The 26,770-nt window shown below is 43.4% G+C and overlaps 1 protein-coding gene across 1 annotated transcript in view; it reads left to right on the top strand.

The window, feature by feature from the left end:
* Window positions 1–24,615: 24,615 nt before the first annotated feature.
* The window catches only part of LOC143431484 (uncharacterized), a 129,433-nt gene continuing 127,278 nt past the window's right edge, over window positions 24,616–26,770 (top strand). Inside the window, exons 1-2 of the mRNA XM_076908257.1 lie at window positions 24,616–24,759; window positions 24,841–25,307. Coding sequence (XP_076764372.1) covers window positions 24,616–24,759; window positions 24,841–25,307 — 611 coding nt within the window. The remainder of the gene's footprint in view (window positions 24,760–24,840; window positions 25,308–26,770) is intronic.

Below are 26,770 nucleotides of genomic sequence, written 5' to 3'. Positions count from 1 at the left end.
TTTGCATAGATCTCAGCAAGTATTACCCACGTTCGCGTAGATCTCAGCAAGCATTAGATCGTCGCGCATTACATCGAGCGACATTTGTCCAGTTGTTCCTTCTTTTCCACCTTGTGAACGAGGCGTTTCGCGGTTGGCGCAGTGTCAGCAACGGATACCAAGCCGCGTCTGTCGCGTTTCACGATTTTAGGGCGCGCCTGTCGTTGCTCGCGTTCAAACCGACGCTCTTGTACCCACGCCTAGGCTGCGTCGTCTGTTGTCACTCCCATTGTCAGCGGAGGAACGCCGTGACAGAGGCATGCGACGCACCGCGCCGCGCTCAAGATTTAGCGGCAACACCCACGTGGGCAGATGCGTTAAACCGCGCGAGACAACCTCGCCTCGGCTAGCGTCCCCCTTTACGAGCGTGGAACTCGAGCGCGTCTCGACGCGGAGGATCGATCTCAGTGGCGAGAGTGGATCGAGGAATTTCGTGGCGATCCAGAGATTAATTGTCGAATTTAGTCGGATTTCGATGAGTATTCTCTACGTTTGCAGAGATTACAGCAAGCATTATCTACGTTTGCATAGATCTCAGCATGCATTTTCTACGTTTGCATAGATCTCAGCATGCATTTTCTACGTTTGCATAGATCTCAGCAAGTATTATTCACGTTTGCGTAGATCTCAGCAAATAATGTCAACGCTCGAGAAGATCTCAGGAAGCATTTTCTACGTTTGCATAGATCTCAGCAAGAATTTTCTACGTTTGCATTGATCAGAAAGTATTATCTACGTTCTCATAGATCTCAGCAAATAGTGTCAACGCTCGCAAAAATCTCAGCAAAGCATTTTCTACGTTTGCGTAGATCTAAGCAAGTATTATCTACGTTCGCGTAGATCTCAACAATTATTATCTACGTTTGCATAGATCTCAGCGTGTTATGTACGTTCGCGTAGATCTCAGCAATTATTATCTACGATCGCATAGATCTCAGTAATTATTATCTACGTTCGCATAGATCTCAGAGCGTAATATCTACATTTGCATAGATCTCAGCGAGTAGTGTCTACGTTCGCGTAGATCTCAGCAAGCAATATCTACTTTCGCGGAAATATTAAAGAGTAATATCTGTGCTCGCGTAGATCTCAGTAAATAATATCTCCGTTTGCATAGATCTCAACAAGTAGCATCTACATTCGCATGAATCTCATCGTGCATCATCCACGCTCGCATAGATCTCAGAATGTAATACCTACGTCCACCTAGATTTCATCGAGTAATCTCCAGATATTGCTTACTCATCTCTAAATATCCTATAATAACGATAAATAACGTCGCGAGTGTCGACCATACACATTTCACTATTCCAATTATCTAAACTAACTCATCTACCCTGGATCGCTTTAGATCATCAGACGTTATTTAGTAACGATAAATCCTGCTTCTAAATTACATAGAACCAGTAACACTACAATTATCGAGCCATCGATTATAAATGTAATAAATACGCGAGGTAGTTTATCGAAGTACGTAGACATTCTCTCTCTCTCTCTCTCTCTCTCACACACACACTCACACACACTGTTTCTCTCTCTCTCTATCTCTCTCTCTCACACACACTCACACACACTGTTTCTCTCTCTCACACACACACACTCTTTCTCTCTCTCACACACACTCCTTCTCTCCCTCACGCACTCTCTTTCTCTCTCTCTCGCCCTTGTTTATCCAACAGCGACGATGCTTGGCACCGCGCGTGATGGATCGCCGCGTAGATCGGATCAGCGCAACCGAACACGGTCAGCCTCGCGACGCGCTACCGGTCCAAACTGCCAGATCACGGTGCACACGCAACCAGAGCCCACGAATTACAAACCTGCCGGACGGAAGCTTAATAAAACGCCTCGATTCCCACGATCGATCGTATCGATTATCAATCAAAAGCCACGGGACGGTTCGAGGCTTGGACGCCAGCCAAATACCACGACCAACGTCCAGTAAGCATGCGCGAAACCGCACGATCTGTTATTCCCAACGCTCTGCCTCGTCGTACCCCGACTATGGATGAATTATGAGCAACACTTAAAAGAAGATTTGCCAGCCAGCAAGAAACTATGAACGCTCGTTTTAAATGGCAAAAGGCCGTTTTAACTCGATTACTCTGCTTCGAGCGGAGATCAGAGCTGCTCGCGCGCGATGAAAACGCGCGCGTCCTCTGCGGAACCTCGAAAACCAGGAAAACCTTAAAAAGCAGCGACATCGAGGATGATTTTTGATACCAGTCGCGCGAGATCGCGAGAAATCCGTTTATTCGACGACTGTTCGATTGTCGAATGAAGACAGTTGGGGTAATTAAGTCGTGGACCAACAACAAGAGTAAGGGCATTTTTTAGGGAGCAATGTATCTACGCTTGCGTAGATCTCAGCGAGTAGTGTCAACGTTCGCGTAGATTTCAGCAAGCATTTTCTACGTTTGCATAGATTTCAGCAAGCATTTTCTACGTTCGCATAGATCTCAGCAAGCATTTTCTACGTTTGCGTAGATCTCTGCAAGCATTTTCTACGTTTGCATAGATCTCTGCAAGTATTATCCACCTTCGCGTAGATCACAGCAAATATTATCTACGTTCGCGTAGATCTCAGCGAGTAGTGTCTACGTTTGCATAGATCTCAGCAAGTATTATCTACGTTTGCATAGATCTCAGTAAGTATTATCTACGTTTGCATAGATCTCAGTAAGTATTATCTACGTTTGCATAGATCTCTGCAAGTATTATCCACGTTCGCGTAGATCTCAGCGAGTAGTGTCTACGTTTGCATAGATCTCAGTAAGTATTATCTACGTTTGCATAGATCTCAGTAAGTATTATCTACGTTTGCATAGATCTCTGCAAGTATTATCCACGTTCGCGTAGATCACAGCAAATATTATCTACGTTCGCGTAGATCTCAGCGCGTAGTGTCTATGTTTGCATAGATCTCAGCAAGTATTATCTACGTTCGCGTAGATCACAGCAAATATTGTCCACGTTCGCGTAGTTCTCAGCAAATATTATCAACGTACATATATCAGCGACATCGAGAACGATTTTCGATACCAGAAATCCGTTTATTCGACGACTGTTCGACTCTCGAACGAAGGCAGTCGCCATAATTAAGCCGTGGACCAACAACGCGAGTAATGGGATTATAATGGCACCACGCAGTGATCCTCGAGCTGGGCAATTCGAGGGACACACAGCTCTCGTTCTAATCGTTCAGTACGCGTTTTAATGCCACACTGTGGAAACCGTTTAATCGAGCCGCGGATTTCGCGGTTATTCGCGCCGCTGCCAGTCGAGCAGCAAAAAGTAGATCCATAAAATCGATGGCGATCGAGTGTAATTGTTGTTGTCAAGATCGTTACCACTCGTTTACTGCGAGCTGCGATTTAAATCGTGCTGTGAAGCTTTCGATCATTTAACCATCGTGTAAACGGCTCGTTAATTTTTTTTTTCTTTGTAACCAATCGTGAAAGACAGCGAAGCTATTTGTTGTTGAAAGATAAAATGCGATTATTGCGTTGCTATGGTGGAAAGAAGAATGAAAAGATCGCAGAACAGGCGTCTCAGAATTATTGGCGATGGTATATTTGTTATTAAAGGATGAAATGCGATTTTTACGTTGCTATGGTGGAAAAAAAATGAAAAGGTCGCAGAACAGGCGTCTCAGAATTATTGGCGATGGTATATTTGTTATTAAAGGATGAAATGCGATTTTTACGTTGCTATGGTGTAAAAAAAATGAAAAGGTCGCAAAACAGGCGTCTCAGAATTATTGGCGATGGTACATTTGTTATTAAAGGATGAAATGCGATTTTTACGTTGCTATGGTCGAAAAAAAAATGAAAAGGTCGCAGAACAGGCGTCTCAGAATTATTGGCGATGGTATATTTGTTATTGAAGGATGAAATGCGATTCTTACGTTGTTTTGGTGGAAAGAAGAAAGAAAAGATCGCAGAATTATTGGCGATGCTATAGCGAAGCGATAATAATTCAAGACTGTCTTCAGCTCGTAGTTATCGCGTGTTCGAATTAACACCTCGTTCCAAGACGAACGGGGACCCAAAACACCCACTAAACGTCACTCAACGGCACGCACGAGCGTGCAAACGAACGCGTGCTCCACTGAGAGCGTCTGAGATACGTTATTGTTATTATCTTCAGCAAGAGTCACCTAATTTTCTCCCTGGGACGTGGCTAATGAATGGAAGTGGCTGATCGTACGTTTTCACGGTTTCGCGAAACGCGAGCTGAGACAGACGAGTCGATTTGTCGAGTGGCCTGTTCGAAGACACGTGACGAGTTATCATGTCAATGTATTCGTTGGAATTGAAATACCTGTCATGTGAATTGCTTCGTTTTCTCCTTTGCGCTGCGAGATCGAAAGTTGATTAATCTGCGTCGATTCTTTGCTTGCAATTTTTAAATCACAGTTGTACTTTGAATTCTGATGATTTAAAAATCTCTGACAAAGACAGAAGTACGATAATATCCCTGATATTTGAAATAAAAATCCTTCCACATGAATTTTCATTTTGTTAAAAATGTATAAATTCTTATAATATTGCTAAGAATTAAAGTTTTTATTATAATTTTGGATGAATGCGCATCACATTTGCGCAAGAATCTCTCTAAACTTGAAATTTGCCACGCATTTGCTGATTTACGAAAATATTAGGATTTCGAAGCAGCACGATTGTTGGAGAACCGATCGAGTCGCGCGATACGCGTCGCAGAGGGTGCAGAAAGAGCAGAGGGTGCGCTAATGAGTGGATGCGCATCACATTTGCGCAAGAATCTCTCTAAACTTGAAATTTGCCACGCATTTGCTGATTTACGAAAATATTAGGATTTCGAAGCAGCACGATTGTTGGAGAACCGATCGAGTCGCGCGATACGCGTCGCAGAGGGTGCAGAAAGAGCAGAGGGTGCGCTAATGGCCCGGAATGGCACTCGCAACAGCTTCTTCATCGATGTAAACAACCGCTAAACCGACTGCGGACGGTGGAGAACTGCTTGCCAAAGTGCGATCGTATTTTTGGAACGCACTCTCAGCCCACGTCAGCACGCCCTCGCCTCGAATCGTCGCGCGAGCGTCAGCTGAAAGAGTCGCGTCGAATAACTTTCGTTCGTCGATTAACCAACGAACCCTCTCGAATCGACCTCGATCGAGACGACAAGATAAAAAAAAAAGGACTGAAGGGTGCAGAATTCATTCAGTTGCGGTTTATTTCGTTCACCGCATCGACGACGGTCAATCGATCGAATTAAAAATTGGACACGGGTTGCGTTGTACGATCTAATTGCATTTGCTCGATCGCGATGTCTCAATTTCTTTCTTGTCTTTTTTTTTTGCCACGCAGCTTGCGTAGTGGTCGCAAAAAAATATACACGGATCGATATTCGAAATCGACGTGGATTTCTTAATTAACTTCGATATTTCATTTGGACGTTGTCGAATTTTCGCGGCCAAAGCGAAAGTATTAACCGATCGCGAGTTTTAATACACCCGGGGCCGAATTAATTAGCACGTAAACGATGAAATAAATACAATCTGCCTTGCCAGTCTGTAATTCATCGCTTGATAAATTTCTGCCAAAGAAATATCGAGTTTACAGTTATGGAATGAAGCTACTGCTCGCTGATTAATCTCGCGTAAAAACGAACAGTTCGAGCGAACAATTTTCTTACTTAACTCACAAGAGAGATAACGAGAATTTAATAATAATTCTGTGAACGAACTATTTCCAAATTTGTAGATTCGCAATTGCTGCGAACTTTTATCACAATTTTTTCTACGATTCCATCAATATTAAAAGTTATATTAATTAATGATTAATGGCTGATACAGTGACAGATAAAATGATCCACGCAGTGTAACTCACAAGAGAGATAACGAGAATTTAATAATAATTCTGAGAACGACCTATTTCGCAATTGTTGCGAATTTTTATCATAACTTTTTCTACAATTCCATCAATATTAAAAGTTGTATTAATTAATGGTAAATTTCTGATTTAATGACAAATAAAATGATCCACGCAGCGACGCGTATCATCGCAGAAACTCGCAACAAATTGTAACAACTGTCAGTGCAGCTCGCAAAAACGCGATGGAATAATTGAACGAATATTTCGTGAGAGCACCCACCAGGTGCGTTTCAAAGGCAGGTATCTTCTCAAACGGAAGCGTATCTTCGAGTAAAACGCGACCGCGATCCCCCCTTTCATCCTCGTCCGTTTTTATCGAGTCTGATGCGAAGTTAATTGGTTCTCCGTGTTGCTTTGGTGCGCGCGGCTACCGTGAAAACCAATATAACGTTTACGAGTGCACGTAAGACGCTCGTAAATCAAACGGTTCGAGAACGAACGGTGTCGTCGCTGGCCCCGTCGAGCGCCACGAAAAATTCTGCGCGTCGATACGCGCGTAACCCCTGAACGCGCGGAAAAACCGCGCGCGTAAATCATCGCGCGCGCGGTGCTCGCGAAATCGCCAGGCGGAATGCTGGGGCTAACGAGGCGTCGATTTCAATTCTACTCTTTCTCTGAGAGGGAATTTAACGAGCTTTCTGACCAATTGCAGGATGAGACGTTGGGGTGGTTTTCAACCCTTGTTTTCTGCTCGAGAAATAGACGATTTAATGAGAAAGAGTGATTGAGACTTAGTGGAGTTTGGGAAGTTGCGATTCTGGTAATTTGAGTGTCGTTGAAGTGATTGTTTGAGAAGAGGAGAGATTGTTGGACGATTTTTCGTAGCGACAGGTTTCGTAGCGAAGGATCGCTGGCTCTCTTTGGAATGTGCCACGATTACGTCTAAATTGGCGGTATTTTTTCCTGCTGCTTCCAGAACACAGCCTGTTGAACCGCCTACTGACGTTTACGACCATTAAGGAAGCCATAAATTTCGCGGCCGCTTTTTGCCACTTACAGTGTGCATTTAAATATTCTTTCGAACGGTTTAAATTGTATAAACGTAAGTCGAGGCTGCAACGCGACGTTTTACGATTAACTTCCAGGTAATTAAAAAGCCTGCTCTGATCAATCTAAAGCTTTGCGTTCTCCCCTCCTTCGAGGGGATGTCTGAAATTATTTTCTATTTGTATAAAAATTTTCTAAACTATATATATATATATATATATATATAAACATTTATAATTTGTGATATACTATGTGTGCTCAATTTTAATATAATTGATACTAAAATCATTGAAATAAAATATGAAGCTTCAACATGAGCTTTGGATAATTATTGATGAAATATATATTGCGACTTTTACTAAAAAAGTTCACATTATGCATATATAATATAAACATTAGCTATAGAAATTTTTGCTAAAATACTGCTGTACACATTAGCAATAGAAATTTTTGCTAAAATACTGCTGTACACATTAGCAATAGAAATTTTTGCTAAAATATTACTATTCTAAGAACCACTTTCTATTTACTAAAACATTGCTCAAAGATCACTATTCCATCAATATTCTCTGTTACCAACGTCCAGAAAAGGATCGAGTACATCATCTCTGAGAAAGAATTCTCGCAAAACAGAGGAGAAGAGCAAAGACACATTCATAGAGGAAGATAACAGAGCAATTAGGTCCCATTTTCGAGTTTCTATCCATATTCTCTGTTACTAATATCCATAAAGAAATCGAGTACATCATTTCTAAGAAAGGATTCGAACAAAACAGAGGAGAATAGAAAAGGTATATTCTCAGAGGAAGATAAAAGCCATCAATATTCTCTGTTACCAACATCAAGAAAAGAGTCGAGTACATCATCTCTGAGAAAGAATCCTCGCAAAACAGAGGAGAAGAGCAAAGACACGTTCTCAGAGAAAAACAAGAGAGCAATTGGATTCAATTTTCGACTATCTCGAGCCAATCCTGAAATATTACTATTCAAGAACCCACATTCTATTTACATTGCTCGAAGATTACTATTCTATCCATATTCTCTGTTACCAACATCCACAAAGAGATCAAGTACATCATCTCTGAGAAAGAATTCTCGCAAACCAGAGGAAAACAGCAGAGACACGTTCTCAGAGGAAGACAAGAGAGCGATTAGGTTCGATTTTCGAGTTTCTTGGGCCACTGGATCAGTGGTCGCCTTGCGAACGCGTTCGTAGTCCGCTGGTCCTGTCTATTATTGTCGCAGTTCCAACAGGACCGCGACGAGTCCCGCTGTACATTCATCCGCGTTCAAGAGACCGTCAGCAGACGACTCGTTCACCAGGGCTTGGCCATGGGCGATTCATAGTCTCGCGGGTGTTCCATTAATGAGGGTGTCGTGGTCGCGGTTAGCCGCGACTGTTATTATAGCTGCTCATAACAGTCGAGCAGCGGTGAGACGCGTTCACGACAGGCGTGTCGCGCGTTCCTCGCGACTATGAGCCATCGAGCCGGCTATTTTCACGCAACCGTCGCCAACAGCCTCGCCATCCCTGTGTTACGTGATCCAGCGAAATATCCAGAGAGAGAGAAAGCCTGCTCTGTCCACGGCGGCAATTAAACCAGTGTCGCGAGAGAAAATTCTGTGGACTGGAACGAGACACGATCGAGATCGTGGACGACACTTGATACCTCGCGAAAATAGTCCGCCTCCGCGAGGTTACTATTGAACAGCGTTAATTGGCCCTCGAGGGTGCTGGTCGTTGAATTCTTGCGTTTAGAAATTCTAAGGAAACTCGTTTTCTTAATCAGAGTTTTCTAGCTCGAATTTGTACGATTCCAGAAGCTAAAATTTCCAGAATTCCTAATTATCGCATATTGTGTGACTTTTGCGCCTCTACAATAACTCTAATTCTCGCATTTAGAAATTCTCATCTTCTTAATCAGAATTTTCTAGCTCAAAGTTGCACGGTTCCAGAATTTAAAAATTCCAGAATTCCTAATTATCGCAATTGTGCGACTCTTGCGCCTCTTCAATAATTCTAATTCTTGCGTTTAGAAATTCTAACGCAACTCTCATCTTCTTAATCAGAGTTTTCTAGCTCGAAGTTGCACGGTTCCAGAATCTAAAAATTCCAGAATTCTTAATTATCGCAATTGTGTGACTCTCGCGCCTCTTCGATAATAAGAAGAGCGTTTGAGGTGTTCTCCAACAGTCGCGTTCCATAATTGTTTAACAGACGAGGCGATAAATCGGTGAAGAGTTTCTCTAATCCTGCGTGAGTCCTGCAACGCACTCTGCAGGCCAGTTTCCGGTCCCAGCGCGAAGTGTCGGCTGTCAAAAGTGTCGTTAAGCGACCGCGAACGTCCGCGTGGTCGAAGAGCCGGTTGTCATCTCGACTTCGCTAATTATATCCCCTTTAATACTTCAATTATCATTTTATTACCAGCCTCGCGCAACAGCGGGCCTCTGCAGCCTCTCTTCCGGTCCAGGACTCGTTTCAGCTCGTTTCAACTCGCCGCTGAACGTCGCTTGAAATTAGAACGATACCACAGGGGATTTGCGTCCCGATAGCGGCGATCGGAATCACGTTTCTCTGAACACGATGAGTCTCGCGATTCAGCGATACGTTCCGCTAACTAGCCTCACTTTTTTCTTGCTTCAGACGCCAGGAACTCTTCTCTTCTCTGTTCTAACGTTTCTGTAACATATCAAAGATTAGATGGAATTTTTTCTCTCTTATCCTGGCAAGAGAAATAAAGATAAACGGAGTGGACGAGGAGAGACAGGGATGTTACTGTGCGTGGACCAACAGAAAATGTAGAGGACGAGAGAAGATGCAAAGTGATTCCAGAATTTCTAATTATCGCGATTGTGCGACTCTTGCGTCTCTTCGATAATTCTAATTCTCGCGTTTAGAAATTCTAACTAAAACTCTCATCCTCGTAATCAGAGTTTTCCAGCTCGAAGTTGCACGGTTCCAGAATCTAAAAATTCGAAAATTCCTAGTTATCGCAATTATGTGACTCTTGCGCCAAATAATTCTAATTCACGCGTTTAGAAATTCTAACAAAACTCTCATCTTCTTAATCAGAGTTTTCTAGCTCGAAGTTGCACGGTTCCAGAATCTAAGGATTCCAGAATTTCTAATTATCGCAATTGTGTGACTCTTGTGCCTTTTCGATAATAGTAAGAGTGTTTTGAAATTCTAACGAAACTCTCGTCTTGTTTATATAGAATTTTTTCTCTCTTATCGTCGCAAGAAAAATAAAACTGAACAGAGTGGACGAGGAGAGACAGTGATATTACTGTGCGTGGACCAACAGAAAATGCAGAGGACGAGAGGAGATGCAAAGAAATTATATAGAAATTTTTCTCTCTTATCCTAACTCGAAAAGAGAACTAAAGAGAGTAGACGAGGAGAGACAGTGATACTACAGTGCGTGGACCAAGAAAAAGAGAGAGAAAAAGAGAAAAGTTAATACAGAGGACGAGAGGAGATGCAAAGAGATTAGATACATTTTTTCTCTCTTATCCTTGCGAGAAAAGAAAGTTAAATAGAGTGGACGAGGAGAGACGGTGATATTGCAGTGCGTGGACCAACAGAAAATGCAGAGGACGAGAGAAGATGCAAAGAGAGAAATCCAGCCCAGACAGTAGAGGGCGTGGGAGATACATTTATAAACCCTGCACAGCGAGCGTTGGAATTGGCTGATTTACTGGCCACGGAAGGAGATCGTCGCGACGCCTTTAAGCTCTATTTACGCGTATCAGCAGAAGTTCTGTGCCGTGGCTCGACGATAGTTCCTGGGCCAGCGTGGAACAGGTGCTCCTCAGCGAATCTGCTCGATTTCCTCGCGATTGATGCGCCCGTCTTTGGTATGCGTAAACAGAGCTTAAAGAACGGGGATATCTCTGCGGAGGACAGATTTCTCTGTTCCTCTTAAGTGATCGACCGTGAAATTGAACGAAAAGACGAATCACGCTCTCGACGCGCGTTTCGCGTGTACACGTCGCGAGTACATGGCTCACTTTTGACGTTGGATAATTTCGACGATATTTGTCTGGCGTATCTCGACGAACACGCGCAGGAATCCTCGAACGCGAGTCACATAATTCCAGTTTTGTTACCATTTCAGATGCGACGCGTCGTCGCTATTTGACACTCCGTAAATTAATTATCGATAGATTTTTAGTAGGATAAATTGTAATGCAAAGTGAAACGAAGGGACATGTGCTTTGACTCAACAGAATTCTGCGAAAAGCTACTTACGTTTCGTTAAACTTAACTTTTTAGTTACTGAAGCTTACTGTAATGGCGTGTGTTGCCATTTCGAACTATACGTCGCTATAAAGGCACTCTGTGTTAATAAATATTTAACACATCGTCTGTCTAACCAAAGAAACGTTGCAAAACTAAGTGGTGTGTTCTAAAAATAATATAAAAAGAAGATAATCGTACGAATGCGAAGATCGCACGTCTCTGCTTCAAAACGTATCATAATTAATTAACAAGGTATATACTTATTGAATATTTCTTGAACTCTTTTGAACGCACGAAAATGTGTAAATAAATAATAATTTGCACCTAAAATAACTCTAATTCCGATCTTATATCATACTAAGAAGCGTCAGAGACAATTTCATCTCTCGTTCGAAGCTTATCGTACAGTATTATCGAAAATCGAATCATAAGCTTCCATCACGACATCCTCATCACATAAATTTCTATTTTATAAGCTAGATTTCTGATTAAATGATGGATACTGCGTTTATATCTAAACTGGTCGACTAATTCTTTCGTAGAAGACGCTCAGGAAGCAATCAACGCCATCGACTTGATCCAGCAGGAAGAATTGGTCCCTCAGACGCCATTAGAAGAAGACAAGGCACGCTGTTCGACGAACCAGCTCCATCATTCTTCTGAATATCACAATATACACCCAGCAGATTCCATTAAGCTAACAAACACTCGAGTATGTAATTTTACCAGAATTCTTAGCGTCGAGACTGTCTCTCGCGGACATTTCTCACTTGAGGATCGTCCGCCATTGTTTCGTCTAGCCCAGCGATTGTTGCGTCTGCTGTGCATCAAGTTCAAAATGTTTCTTGCAGCTCTCAGATCTGCGAACCACTGAAATGGAGCAACGAAAATTGCGTTAGTCGATGAGAAAGTCGAACATTGAAATTAATTGGTTATTAGAGTTTAAAATATTAAAAGACATTGAAGAAGATGATTTCTCTTAGTGTTCTCTTAGTGTCGTACGAGAATAAGGAAACCATCGATTTTATGCCACTGTACACACATCAAATATATTAATTAACAAAAAAAGTGTACTCTAACTCTTTGCACTCAGGATTATTTTTTAATTTCGTTATTAACAACTTCTTTAAATAACTGTATTTCAATTGCTACTTGTAAACAATTATGCTTACCAATTGCATTGAATGTAACTCTAAAACTTTGTTATAATTCATATTTATGGTGTTTAATTCCTTTTTTTATTATTTACTGACGTCGAGTCGCATTCGACAAAAGAGTGCAAAGGACCAAACCTCGAGAAGGTTTGCTTTCGTATATATTTACCAATCGCCTTAAATTTAACTCTGAAACTTTGTTACAACTCATATTTATGATGTTTAATTCCTTTTTTTATTATTTACTGACGTCGAGTCGCATTCGACAAAAGTGCAAAGGGCTAAACCTCGAGAAGGTATACTCTCGTATATATTTACCAATCGCCTTAAATTTAACTCCGAAACTTTGTTACAATTCATATTCATGGTGTTTAATTCCTTTTTTTATTATTTGCTGACGTCGAGTCGCATTCGACAAAAGAGTGCGAAGGGCTGAACCTCGAGAAGGTTTGCTCTCGCATGTAACGTGGAATAAGTGATAAATGCAGATTGAAATTGGAGAAAATGGACAGCTGTATACTCGTCGTGTAAAATAAAAACTTACCATTCACTATAAAAACTCGAAATCTCAATGAAATGTAATAAGAATATTATTTGGTGATATGTTCCATTTATATACATAGCTTGAAATTTTGTAAATTATTTTCTTATTTTTCTTGTTTATATATTTTAGTATCACATTTGGCCATTTTTCCCAAAAAAACTTACGACGGCTATTACCGTAATTTGCTCAGCATGTCATTTTTTCTGTTTCCAAAGCAAACGACGGCTATAACCGTCGTGACGACTATACGACATTTGCTTTACTAATTCATCGTATTTACTTAGAAAAATACAGAACAAATGGTTTGTCGTCACAGAATGATCCTTCGACTGTTACAGCAGTCATTTGTCTCCAGAAACTCGAATGTTCCAAAGTGAAAGAAAAACCAACTAATACGCTATACAGCATGCCGTCACTTTTTTTCTAGATTCGTTACTCAATAATTCCGCACCCAGTGCTGATCATTTCGAACTAAATTCCACCAGTTAACTGGTTAATTAGCAATCATCTGGACACGCGAAGCTTAACGGTACAAAATGCAGAATCGCGGATGACGCGTAGGAACGGATCCTCGCGCGATCGTTGCACCACGTTGTCGTTGGCTCGAAGAAGCGCGAGACGCGAGGTTATCACCGCGAGACGCGAACGATGTCTTAATAATTTGATCGAGTGCGAATGCATAAAGTGTCGCGACGAGTAATCTCGTCGCTCTGGCAGTGACGCCGCTTTCACAGCAGCCTGCGACGCTAAACTTTCGCGGCGCTCGTGACGGTCCGATCCGATCGCTGAACCTGTTCAGTTTTGCTAAACGAGCCGTTTCGCTGGTCTCTTATTGTCGCTCGACCTATCGCGGCGTCTGGTTTTCGCGCTGTCGTTTATTCGCTGCCACCACTCGTCGTAATATAAATATCGACGCTCTACAGCGTCGAGCAACTCTTTTCTCACTCGACACCGCTGACTTGCGACACGGCTGTCGTGGAAAGCGACAGGCTGACACTGTATTTTATACTAAATAATAATGACTCGACAAATTTCTCTCTGACTAGCGCGATTTTAAAGACAGGTTTAACAGCGACTCGTATCGATCTGCTTCGTACACGATGCTAGTGGCTGGCGAACTCACGGAAATTGCGAGAACAATACTGAAGGTACAAGGTTGACGCACCAGGCAACAGTCGTCAATGTTTTCGTGTTTGATGTTCGAAGGATAATTAGAGAGCGATGTGTGCATTCTACGTACCCAATGTCGAAGAATCTGTTGTCGATATGGAGACGTCGTAGTCGCCAATAACAGTCTTCGTTGATGAAAGAGACGTACAGGAAGAGAACACAACGCAGAGAACAGAAAATGTATTATCACTGCGATAGTGTAATAGTAATAACGAGATTTGACGCAGTTAACCAGTTGAAACTTTATTTTGTTGCGATTGGTGAGTGTAATTCTTGTGAAATAAAAATGCGAAAGCCTTCCTCGCTTTACGTTTCTCGTGAAATGTGTAACAGGAGTGTTCCTCTGCGCTTGACGCGTATTCTAGTCATTGGTTGATTTGAATTACACGCTTTGTAGACGATTTCTGGAACTAAATTCCGCAGTTAACTGGTTAACTAAAGCGAACTACGCGTCAGTTTCACTATTGACACACGCGACACCTGAGCACGACGGAAGGAGACTGACCGCGGTCGTGCAAAACAAAATTTCTCGACTCTGATCGTGGGCACGTGACTTCCAACTTCGGTCGAATTCGTAAATGTTACGAAAATTGCTCGTTTATTAGCTCGAAATTAATTGGATAATTGTTTTATTTAAAACTAGAAAGTATAGGATTATCTTATCTGTAGTTAGAAATAAGAATTGTTGAAACGAATTATTTTATTATAGATTTAGAAAGAAGAATGTTTAGAAAGAATTATTTTACTGTAGATTTAGAATTATTTTGCCTATATTTAGAAAGAAGAATTGTTGAGAAGAATTATTTTATTATAGATTTAGAATTATTTTATTTATACTTGGAAAGAAGAATACTTGAAAAGAATTAGTTTACTATAGATTTAGAATTATTTTATCTATACTTAGAAAGAAGAACTCTTGAAAATAATTATTTTATTATAGATTTAGAATTCTTCAAGAGAATTATCTTATTATAGACTTAGAATTATTTTACAGATATTGTTATTATTATATTATTATATTATTTTACAGATATTTTAAATAACGATAGCCACAACAGTGACATTTTACTTCCCTTAGAAGCAATTAATTACTAAAGACGAAGACCACAAAAAACGTGAATTCAAAAAGAACAAATTATGGCACCAAGAAATAAAATTAATTACATCTCACACATGCATTTGCATATCAAAAGACATATGCAATTCGCTCAACACCAAACCCTCAGTCACCCCATAAAACAACTCAACATCCAATCAACTTTATTACAATTCATGGCACACTTTATCCAAATCTCGTGGCGAGAAATTAATAAAAAAGCAGACAAATAGAGATTTGCTTCGCAGCTTCGAAAGCCAATAAATAAAATTAATTGCACTTTGTACGTGCATTTACATATCGAAAGTCACATGCAATTCGCCCAATATGAAACCCTCAGTCAAACCATGAAACGACTCTACAAACATCTAACCAACTTTATTACAGTTCACAGCACGCTTTATCCAAATCTGGTGACGAGAAATTAATAAAGAAGCAGACAAATAGAGATTCTCTTGCGATCTTCTCGAGTGAACACCCGCGACAGACATTCCAACCCCGTCGTTTCCACGATCGTTCCAATCTACATTCCATTCGTTGCTTAATTACGTTGACTAATTCGCGAAGCAGCTCAAAATCCGCGCGTTCGATTACGCGACAAGATTAAGGCGCGACGATAAATCTGAAACGAGGCTGGCCAGGCTCGCGAGGTTGGCCGCGATAACGATTCCTCTCTCGCAGAATGGCGGGGGAGCACGCGTCGGACACGGCTGTCGCGGATCGCAGAAATAGCTGTGCACGCGTCCGGTCGACTGGCCAGGGCCCGTGAAATATATGTCGCCACGTTGACAAAGCGAGCGCCACGGCGGAAACTTGGAAAATTCCGGGCCTCATTTGTTAGCTGGCCGTTCGTTTTAACGCGCCATCGCGCGCAGCTCCTCCTCAGCACCAAACGCTGCCTTCTCCTGCTCGCGACTCGAAGCTATGGCTCGACTCGAAATTACTGTTAAAAACTGGCCAGACAAATGGCCAACAGAGTGACGCGAGACAGGATTACGCGTTGATGTCTCAGACTGCTCGGAGTGAGCCACGATTTCCGTGAAGGATTTCGCCTGTCCGCCCATGTAATCTCGACTTAAATTGTTTGTAACTCTTAATATACCTTGGAACAAGTGAAATCACTGTCAGAGGAGTGAAAAAGGGGTTTGGAAAAATTTTAGGGAGCTTGGACAAGTGCAACCACTGTCAGAGAAAAAAAATAAAGAGCTTAGAAAAATTATAGAGAGCTTGGAACAAGTGCAACCACTGTCAGACTTAAAAAAAAGAGCTTAGAAAAATTATAGAGAGCTTGGACAAGTGCAACCACTGTCAGAAAGAAGAAGAAGAGCTTAGAAAAATTATAGAGAGCTTGGACAAGTGCAACTACTGTCAGAGGAGTGAAAAAACGGTGTAGAAAAATTACAGAGAGCTTGGAACAAGTGCAACCACTGTCAGAAAGAAAAAAAAAGAGCTTGGACAAGGGCAACCACTGTCAGAGGAGTGAAAAAAGAGCTTAGAAAAATTATAGTGCTTGGACAAGTGCAACCACTGTCAGAGGAGTGAAAAAAGGGTTTAGAAAAATTGTAGAGAGCTTGGACAAGTGCAACCACTGTCAGAAAGAAAAAAGAGAGCTTAGAAAAGTTCTAGAGAGCTTGGACAAGTGCAACCACTGTCAGACTTAAAAAAAAGAGCTTAGAAAAATTATAGAGAGCTTCTAACAAGTGCAACCACTGTCACAGTAGTGAAAAAAGGGTATAGAAATATTGCAGACATTCGAAGGTGCCATTTTACCTTCCCCTGTCCCTCGAGCCGAGAAAGCAGACGTTGATGAGACACGACGCGTTCTGTTTCACGCGGAAACGAGCGAGAGGAAGCAGACGCGCAGCAGCGCGCGGAATTCGACGCGACGGAGAGGAATAGGAAGCGGCGTCACGCGAGCAGGTGGAGGAGGCGAGGGACGCGCGACTCCTGAGTCCTCGTTTTAACCGTCTCTCGTGCCACCCGCGCCAGACCACTCGTCCCGATGTCACGTGTTTATAAATAGTGCGTCAACGTAATACTGTGGCGGTTGTAACCACGCGGAGAGATTTACGGGGCCCGTGGCTGGTATGCCCCGCTCGCGAACGCGGAAAGGAATTCCGCGATACACCTAATAACGAGGGTGGCCCTGCGCGTGGATAGTTAGGCGTTGCCAATCACTGCTCGTGGCTCGAACGCTGCTTTTATTTCTCTCTGATCCACTGAGAGGCAAGAAAAGTACGCTGGTTTAAGGAACAGATGAATCTTGCGTCGAAAAAATGAATCTTTGGCGAGAAAATTAATTTTTATTGGAACTGCAACGACTGTTTGGGACTCTCGCTGGTTTAGATGAAAATTGAAAAAGATCGAAATGAAGGGTAGTAACTTTAATTTTCATTGGGACAGCAACGACTGTTTGGGATTCTCGCTGGTTCAGATGAAAATTGAAAAAGATAAAAATGAAGGATAGTAACTCTGACCTATCAAGAGATAAGAAAAGTACGCTGGTTTGAAGAACAGATGAATCTTGCATCGAAAAAATGAGTCTTTGGTGAGAAAATTAATTTTTATTGGAACTGCAACGACTGTTTGGGACTCTCGCTGGTTCAGATGAAAATTGAAAAAGATCAAAATGAAGGGTAGTAACGAAGAAATTCGATTTGCCTCTGATCTACTGAGAGACCATCAAAGTACGCTGATTTAAAGAACAGATGAATCTCGCGTCGAAAAAATGAGTCTCTGGTGGTAAAATTAATTTTCATTGGAACAGCAACGACTGTTTGGAATTGAAAACGGTAAAAATGAAGAATAGTAACTCTGATCTATCGAAAAGCAAGAAAACTGCGCTAGTTTAAAAAACAGATGAATCTCGCGTCGAAAAAATGAGTCTCTGGTGGTAAAATTAATTTCTATCAGAACAGCAACGACTGTTTGTAATTATCAGTGGTCCAGATGAAAATTAAAGAGGATAAAAGTGAAGCCAAATAGTTCGCAAAAGTCGAACAATTTTAACCAAAAGCAATAACCAAAAGCAATCAGTTTACCTCGAAACACTTTCTATTAAAAGTATAAACTTCTCTCACCCCAAGCATCGTCAATTAATTACCCTCGTAACAAGGCCCAGCTACGAGTCCCAACAAATTGCATAATGACCCGTTCTCGCTAGAACCGCGCATAATTACCATCGCGGAAGAAGAATGAGCCAGGACCTTCATTGGCCACTCGCAAACGTGGACACGCGAGTGACGTCCGCTCGCGAGGGACAGTCTCGTCTGTCCTTCCGCTAATTACCATCTGCCTGGTTCCAATCAAGTATAGCGTGAGCAAAAAAAGAAGACAGGAACCAACGTTCAAAGACGGAGAGCAAGTGGAGCGGGTAAATGAAACGGTTTAAAGGACGTTAACGCGATCCTTGATCGACCTATTTCGCGCGCGTCCTGGCCAGAGCGGGGCGCGTTCGATACGCGAAAATGATTGCTGGTCGTGGCCGTAATTATCTCGAGGCTACCGCGATACGGTGGCCACACCGTGTAGATCATATTTCTTGTCGGCTTCTGGCTTTCTTCGCGCGCGTACACGCGGGGCCCGCGAGCGAACGAGTGAGACGTCCCAGAGCCGAGTGCATTAATCTCTCGCGACGGTTGCGTTAATGTAATCGTTTAATAAGTCCGGTTTATTAACTGCGCCAGCTCCGCGTCCGCATTAATTCACCCTTTTGCGAGCCTCGCGCGCCGAAAATCCAGCCTGGCGTCCCTTGGCGTCCTCGCGCGGGAAGGGAGAGCAGCTCGAGGGAGGCGGACGCGTGTGGTGGTTCGTTTGCTCGCGTGCGTGTGCGTAACAGCCTCGAAATGCAGCCGCGCGATCAAAGGACGCGCAGGATTCGAGGAACCGTGGAACTGGTTTAGCGCGTTGCGTGAAAGAGGGCTGATTTTGGTACCAGCCATTCAGCTTTCACGATCCATTTCGAGGAATGGCTTTTCGCGTGAATGTCGAGCCTTGCATCGATTATTAGGTGCGAAGATCTGTATTAACGATTATGCGATTTTTCATTAATTAAAGATAGCTTAGAATTCTACTTAAACCCTTGCAATCGACGTTCTTCAGGATGTTATCAATAGAAAATGTTATATTTCAATAAGAAACTTTAAGAAAGTATATATTTCTTTAAAATGTTTTGTTGTTGCACGTTTGTCACATCCTTAATTTTCTCTTTATCTACGCCATTCAGCTTTGAGTATCAATTTCGAGGAATGGCTTTTTGCGTGAATATCGAGCGTTGGATCGATTATTAGGTGCGAAGATCTGTATTAACGATTATGCGATTTTTCATCAATTAAAGATTGCTTAGAATTCTACTTAAACCCTTGCAATCGACATTTTTCAGGATATTATCAATAGAAAATGTGGGTGCCCACTAAATTTCGTTTCTTACGCTATCAATAGCTCCATCAGATTTATCAGACAACGAAGAAGCACAATCGAGACTTAACAACTTGTCGCAGTGCAACCAGTGCGACAGCTTAACCAGTTAACTGCGTTAAACATTATTTTGTTGCGATTGGTGAGTATAATTCTTGTCAGATAAAAATATAAAAGCCTTCCTCGTTTTACTTTCCTCGCGAAATGTATAATAGGAGTATTTCGTATTCTCGTCATAGCTCGATTTTAATTACGCGTTTTGTAGACGATTTCTGAAACAAAATTCGCCAGAAAAATCAAAACCCTCCCCCAAAACCAAAGAACGTTTCACGATGATCGATTCTTCATCTGCCATCATCAGCCATCAAACAAGATCCACGTGTCCACGTACGTTTTCCAATCGTCGAACGAACGAACTCGAAACCTCTCGCGACTGGTATCGACTTAAATCCGCGTTATATTAATAATTAATCGCGGCAGGAATATTTATAAGCGTCGCGCGCGATCGATAATACCCGCGGACCTAAACGATCCGCGATAATGTAACCAAAATGGCGGACGGTGGCAAAAACGTGGCGATAATGGACAGGCGCGAGGCCTGGCGATGGCGATCGGGTATGCAAAACGCGGACAATTTTCTGTGACGGGTTACGCGTACTCTCGAGTCGGTCGTTCGACGGCGCGGAAGGCTGTTAATCAACCAATCGGAATGGCACCGCGGCGCAGGTACAATGCGGTTGATTGGTCGAGCGGTTGGCCGTCTCCTCGCGTGTCGCCCCTGCACACGCGACAGCCGGTATCCGCTTTTAAATAGACGCTGAGCCCCCCGGGGCTGAATATCACCGATACGTGACGCTGGTACCCGCGTGAACCCGTTCGCCAGGCGACGCGCGCTGCCAGAGAGACGCCGATTACTATCGCCTGTAACGGGTTCCGCTTGTGTTCTCTGATAAACCGCGGTACGACGAGGGAGAGGTCGAGTGCGAGACGACGATCGTTCGATCGTTTCACTGGTAAATCGTTGAGGATCTGCGATTCTGTTGGTCTGCAAGTGGCTAATGCGAGATGAGAGTTGAGGGATTGAGGATTGGTAGATGTTGGATACTTGTAAGAATGGTACAGAAATTGTAATGGAAGGTTTGAGAGGGATAAGTGGAGAAATAGAGGCGTTGTAAGGGTTGGAGTTTTGGGATGTGGAAATTGAGAAATGTCATTGTGTTACTTGGAAACAGAGAAACTGAGAAGTTCTATCGCAACTTTGTAGTAATTTTAAACGTAGAAATTGAGAAGATCCAGCACTTTTCCCAGAACTTTTGAACGTAGAAATTAAGAAGATCCAGCACTCTTCGTAGTACTTCCAAACGTAGAAATTGCGAAGCTTGGAACTTTGATACGTAGAAATTGAGAAGTTTCAGAACTTTTCTTAGTATTTTCAAACGTAAAAATTGAAAAACTCCAGTACTCTTCCTAGAACTTCTAAACGTAGAAACTGAGAAGCTCCATCACTCTTCTTAGTACTTCTAAACGTAGAAATTGAGAAGTTCCAGCACTCTTCTTAGTATTTCCAAACGTAGAAACTGAGAAACTCCAGCACTTTTCCCAGAACTTCCAAACGTAGAAACTGAGAAGCTTCAGCAGTCTTCCTGGAATTTCCAAACGTAGAAATTGAGATGCCCCAGCACTCTTTCTAGAACTTCCAAACGTAGAAACTGAGAAGTACCATCACACTTCTTAGTACTTCAAAACTTTCCAAACTCAAGCCAAAAAAATCTCCCACCAACCTCAAAAACTGCACAAACATTTCCCAGTGCAACGCGTAGGCGTAAAAATGGCAAGGTAGTCGATCTTCACGGTCGATCGCCCAGCATCCGTCTCGACGGACATCCTGCGGCGAAGGGTGATGGCCGCCCCACTGCAACTCTCCTCGCAGGCGATGGAATTCCGCAATCCTCGATGCGTCTAATCCGTGAACCGTTCTTCAGCTCGAAGAATCACGTAAAACAAATTCGCGTGGCGATTCCATTAAACCGCGCGAGGTTTCGTTAGTCCTCGATCGTCCTGAAAACAGGTGCACGCGAGATTAGTCCTTCTGACCATGGTGCGCGCTCGAATCGAGGCGTCTTCCGCGTGTCGTCGATCGAAATTTTCCTCTCGCACGAGGATCCTGTTTTTGCAAACTCTCTCTCTCTCTCTCTCTCATCCACAGCAGACGCCACGATGAAGCAATATCTCGCGACGTTCCTCGAAATAATGGCGGTTTTATCGGCCACGGAATGCGGCTGTTGCTCGCGGCTCCATCGAGCCTGAATGGCGAACATCCAGCTGGAGGTATCAATAAAGAGCTGGCGTTTCTATTCGTCGAAACAGGAGCGTCTTGGGCCGAGCAAGCGCCTCGTATGATGTATCGTCCTCGATGCTGCGATAGAAGCGTCCTTCCGCGTCGCTGTGAATGTTCCTCGCGCGAATTACCGTTTCGCGGGTCCATTGAGGAGCTGCGAGGGGACGCTCGCGTGGAAACTGGTCGAGGGACTCGCCACGAGGAGAGGAGAAGAGGAGGAAGAGGAGTCACGCGGTGGAAGCGTCGGTGAATCGAAAGAAAAGGGGGAAGCGGCGCGATTACAGAAGCGTGCGCGTTGGATGGCGACAATAAAAGGCCTTTAAACGCGACGTCCACCGCGTTCCTCTTGTCCTAGCCTCGACGTTGATAAATAATCATTGGCGTATGGACGCGAGCATCTTCTCGTGCAGGTGTGCGCCAGCTCAGACTCGAAACGAACGCGCCTTCAGGATGGCTGCTGCGACACCTGGCGCTGATTAACGAATCGGCGAATCGGTTCTGGTCAGGTAGAAAGGGTTAAATGGCCGGCTAAATTGCCGCGTTATTCTTGTAAACCGCGGCATGTCCACGACTATCCAATTACGAGGGGTGGACCCGACGCTGGCTCCCGCGGCGGATAACCAGCGTTCCATCGAGAGTCGCGCACTTTTTTTCAACTCTGCCGACGCCATTAAGGACGGCTAATGAGCACGAGAGGGGGGAAAAAATTAATCGACGAATTTCCCCGTGCCTCGCCTGGCGGCTTCGTTGAACCCCTCGCGAATTTAACAACAAGCGTCCCGTCGCGCAGCCACTCAGATCGATTAATTCGCGATGCGAACGAGAACGATCGTGGGACGCACAGGTTCGATTAATGGAAATTGCCGGCTGAACAGTTACGTCCCCTCGATCGACGCTTAACGAGACGTTTACGCTCCGAATTAGCTGGCTCGAGTGACCACGGGGATGCTAATGGTAACGTAAAGCCTGCAGTTTAATCGCTTTCGTCACGCTTCGTTTTTTACTCGCCCGTGAAATTGCCTGCGCGTCGTTGGATCACGCTCGATGAGTCACGCGTGGGACGTTTGACCACGATTTTCAAAATATTCTCATCCCGAAACGAGGAATAATTCATTCTAGATGGACTATTTCATTGTCGAGCAGAGAATATCCAAAATTGGTCCAGTGTGAAACACAAGAATGGTTACTGTGGATAACTGTTTGATAAAACGTTCGATAAAATGGCCACGTCGTCGAATTACGCTGGACGTCAAGCGTGGAACATTTACTCACGATTTTCAAAATTTCATTGTTAAGCAGAGAGTATCGAAAATTGGTCCAATATGAAACACAAAAATGGTCGCGACAACTGTTTGATACAACGTTCGATAAAATGGCCATGATGAAGAGACGCGACGCTGAAGAACCTGCGCGTCGTCGTCGCGTCCAGGATGGGACATTTGGCCACGATTTTTAAAATATTCCAAATTCTCATTCTAAAACGACGAATAATAAATTCTAAATTATTTCATTGTCGAGCAGAGAATATCGAAAATTGGTCCAATATGAAACACAAAAGTGGTCGCGATAACTGTTTGATACAACGTTCGATAAAATGGCCACGTCGTCGAATTACGCTGGACGTAACGCGTGGGACGTTTGCTCACAACTTTCAAAATATTCCAAATTCTCATTCTAAAGTAAGGAATAATAAATTTTAGACAGACTATTTCATTGTCAAGCACAGAGGCAGAGAATATCGAAAATTGGTCCAATGTGGGACGCAAGAATGATCGCGATAACTGCTTGATACAACGTTCGTTAAAATGGCCACGATGAGTAGAGGCGACGCTGAGGAACTGACGAAGGAATTGCTAATTTACGAGGACGAGGATCGGCTGGAATCGGCAGTAAAGCAGCGAGCCGAGTTTCTAAAACATGGAAACTCTTGTCTCTCAACATTAAATACGCTGCGTTGGTTAACGCGGCTTCTTATCTACAATGTGATGTCTAGCGGAACAAGATCGACTTTTACATCGACATTACGCGTCCACTCGTCGCGCACCGGCGATGCGAAATGTATCTGGTCGAGCGAACGTTTCAATTAATCGACGGGGTTATTTGCAGCGGGAATGGCGATCGATTGGAGAGCAGGATGAAAACCGCGACGGGAACGACGAGGCAGGGACTACTCAGGATCACGTCGTACGCGAGCCCATAAAATGGCCATTTTTCCAACACTCGCGTCTCTGCTACTTTGAGCGTCTCCTTCTGACTCTGATAAGCCTCTGGTCGCTCGCGACAAGGTAATTGCCATCTCTCGACCAGCTGTAAAGTATCCAATTTTGTCACGCACGCACGACTCCGTCGAATGAAACGATGGTCAGCCAGCGGCGGCGACTTCAAGACGTTCGCGAGATGTTCTCAGAGCAGAATCGAGTTGTCGTTGCTCGACAAAAGCGACGCGAGGTAACCGCGATAAACAAGATCGTCGATCTGAATCGCATCCGTGACGCGACTCAGATTTCTGGACACGATGATTTTGGCGTCGACATTCGAAAATTCTTTCGTGACTGCTCAATGATTCGCTTCGAGCGACGAGAAGCATCTAAATTACTCGTGAGAATCAAATGAGAAATTCAGAGACAGAACTAGGGGGCAGTTCCTCGAGCGTCGCCTCAAATGATCCGAAACGTACGTTCACCGACGTGGTGAGCTAGAAAAGTAGCCAAGAATGGGGAAACAAATGCCAAAAATGTCTGCGAGGGTGGTAAACGCGATCAAAAACCTGCGAGGAGCTCATGGATCCACCTCGAAAGAGATCATGAAGTACATCACGACGCAGTGCAACGTTCCAGAGACCACTGTCCAAAGACAGGTACTTAATCTGTAAAAAAAAAGCCATCCACCACGATTCTAATTAACAAAACCACCCTTTTCACCCTTAATTCATCCTCAGATGCAAGCAGCGTTGAAACGAGGCTTGGATTACGGGATTCTAACGAAGAGCAATGGCCACTACTTCCTGAGAACAGAGCCTCGAATGGCGTCGAGTCTGGCGCCAATCGAGAGGACCAGGCGTCGCAGACGAAGCAGAGGGCGAAGCAAACGACGGAGGAGCGCGCGTCGAAGGCGTCGACGCAGCAGGAGACGAAGTCGCGGAAGAAGACGCAGGCCACGTCGACGTCGCAGTCGAAGATCGCGTCGACGAAGTCGCGCGGTCAGGAAGATGAGCTGCACCAGGTGCAGGTGCAGCAAGCGCGCGAGGAACGCGCAGCTCCTCAGCGAGAGTCCTGTGCAGCGCGTCCAGGACGACGCGTACACGTGCGAGTTCGAGGGCGACGCGGAGAACCGACGCAGCAAGAGTCGCAGTCGATCATCGGCGAACAGCGACCACGATGACACGATCGACGATCGACGGATGCAGTAAACGGAAGATTAATCGATCGAGGAAGAGATCGAAGCACTGAATACGCGCGCGAGCGCGTCGTTAGCGGCGAAGATCGCTCAGCGCGTTGTCAGCGACCATCGAGAGAGGAATCGAGCGCGTCACGGACGCCACTCGTTTGTCAGCTGCGTCTAAATTGTGTTCTGTGCAAGTGGATCTCGAAATATACTTGCAAGGTTCTTCTTTTTTTAGTGGGTTTATTTTCGACAGTTTATATTCGTTATTTTATATTTGAGGTAATAAAAGGATACTGCGTGGCAGTTGGTCTTTAGTTTATTTGGTGGAGTTTATGTGAATGCGTAAGTGGAAAGTGGGATTTAAGTTGGTGAAATCGAGCTATAATTCAATAATAGTATACTTGTTGCTGGGATATCGTTGCACTTCGCGCGATTTTAGAGCGACTTTCCTTTTTTTTTTTTTTTAGTGGGTTTATTTTTGATAGTTTATATTCGTTATTTTATATTTGAGGTAATAAAAGGATACTGTGTGATTGTTCTTCTTTATTTTGTTTGATGGAGTTTATGTGGATGCGTCAGGTGGATATGCAAGTGGAAAGTGGGATTCTGAAGTTGGTGAAATCGAGCTCTGATTCAAATGTTACCATTTTCTTATTTTCCAAACTAATTTAAAAGTTTCATTTCTTCTAAACTTTTTTCATGATTGGCGAGGCGTGATTCTATGAACCTCGAGGCATAATACAAACGCTACCATTTTCTTATTTTCGAAATTAATTTGAAAGTTCCATTTCTTCTGAACTTGATCCATACTTTTAAAATACTATACACTATCTATCTTCCAAATTTCATAAAAAATTTTTCATGGAAATCCCACCAACTTTCGCGCGTAAAAGTTTCAGCTGACCCACACGTGACGTGTCGATCCTAAATTTCCTCGACCACGAGTCAAACGTTACCATTTTCTTATTTTCGAAACTAAAAACTTAAAAGTTTCATTTCTTCTAAACTTAATCTATATTTTTGAAATACTATACACTATCTATCTTCTAAATTTCATTAAAAAAATATCCCTCGTTTTCTAAGAAAGTACATATTCTCCATATTGTACCAATTTTCGATTCTAAATTTCCTCGACTTCTCAAGAGACGAAAGCGTTCACAAACGCATGAAGAGATCGATACAGGTGCGAGGCACGAAAGAGGTAACCCAACCAAAACCAATTTTAAAATACCATAAACTATCTATCTTTCAAATTTCATTAAAAAAATATCCCTCGTTTTCTAAGAAAGCTACATATTCTCCATATTCCCCCAATTTCCACGCACGCAAGTTCAACTGACCCACGCGTGACGTATCGATCCAAAATTTCCTCGACTTTTCGAGAGACGAGATCGTTCACGATCGCATGAGGAGATCGATACAGGTGCGAGGCACGAAAGAGGTAACCCGACTAAAACCAGCGACCATAACTCTTCGAGCGGCTG

This window comes from Xylocopa sonorina, chromosome 18 (genome assembly GCF_050948175.1).
Source record: "Xylocopa sonorina isolate GNS202 chromosome 18, iyXylSono1_principal, whole genome shotgun sequence".
In the NCBI taxonomy this organism is placed as follows: Eukaryota; Metazoa; Arthropoda; class Insecta; order Hymenoptera; family Apidae; genus Xylocopa; species Xylocopa sonorina.
This window is presented reverse-complemented; position numbering and strand designations above follow the sequence as displayed.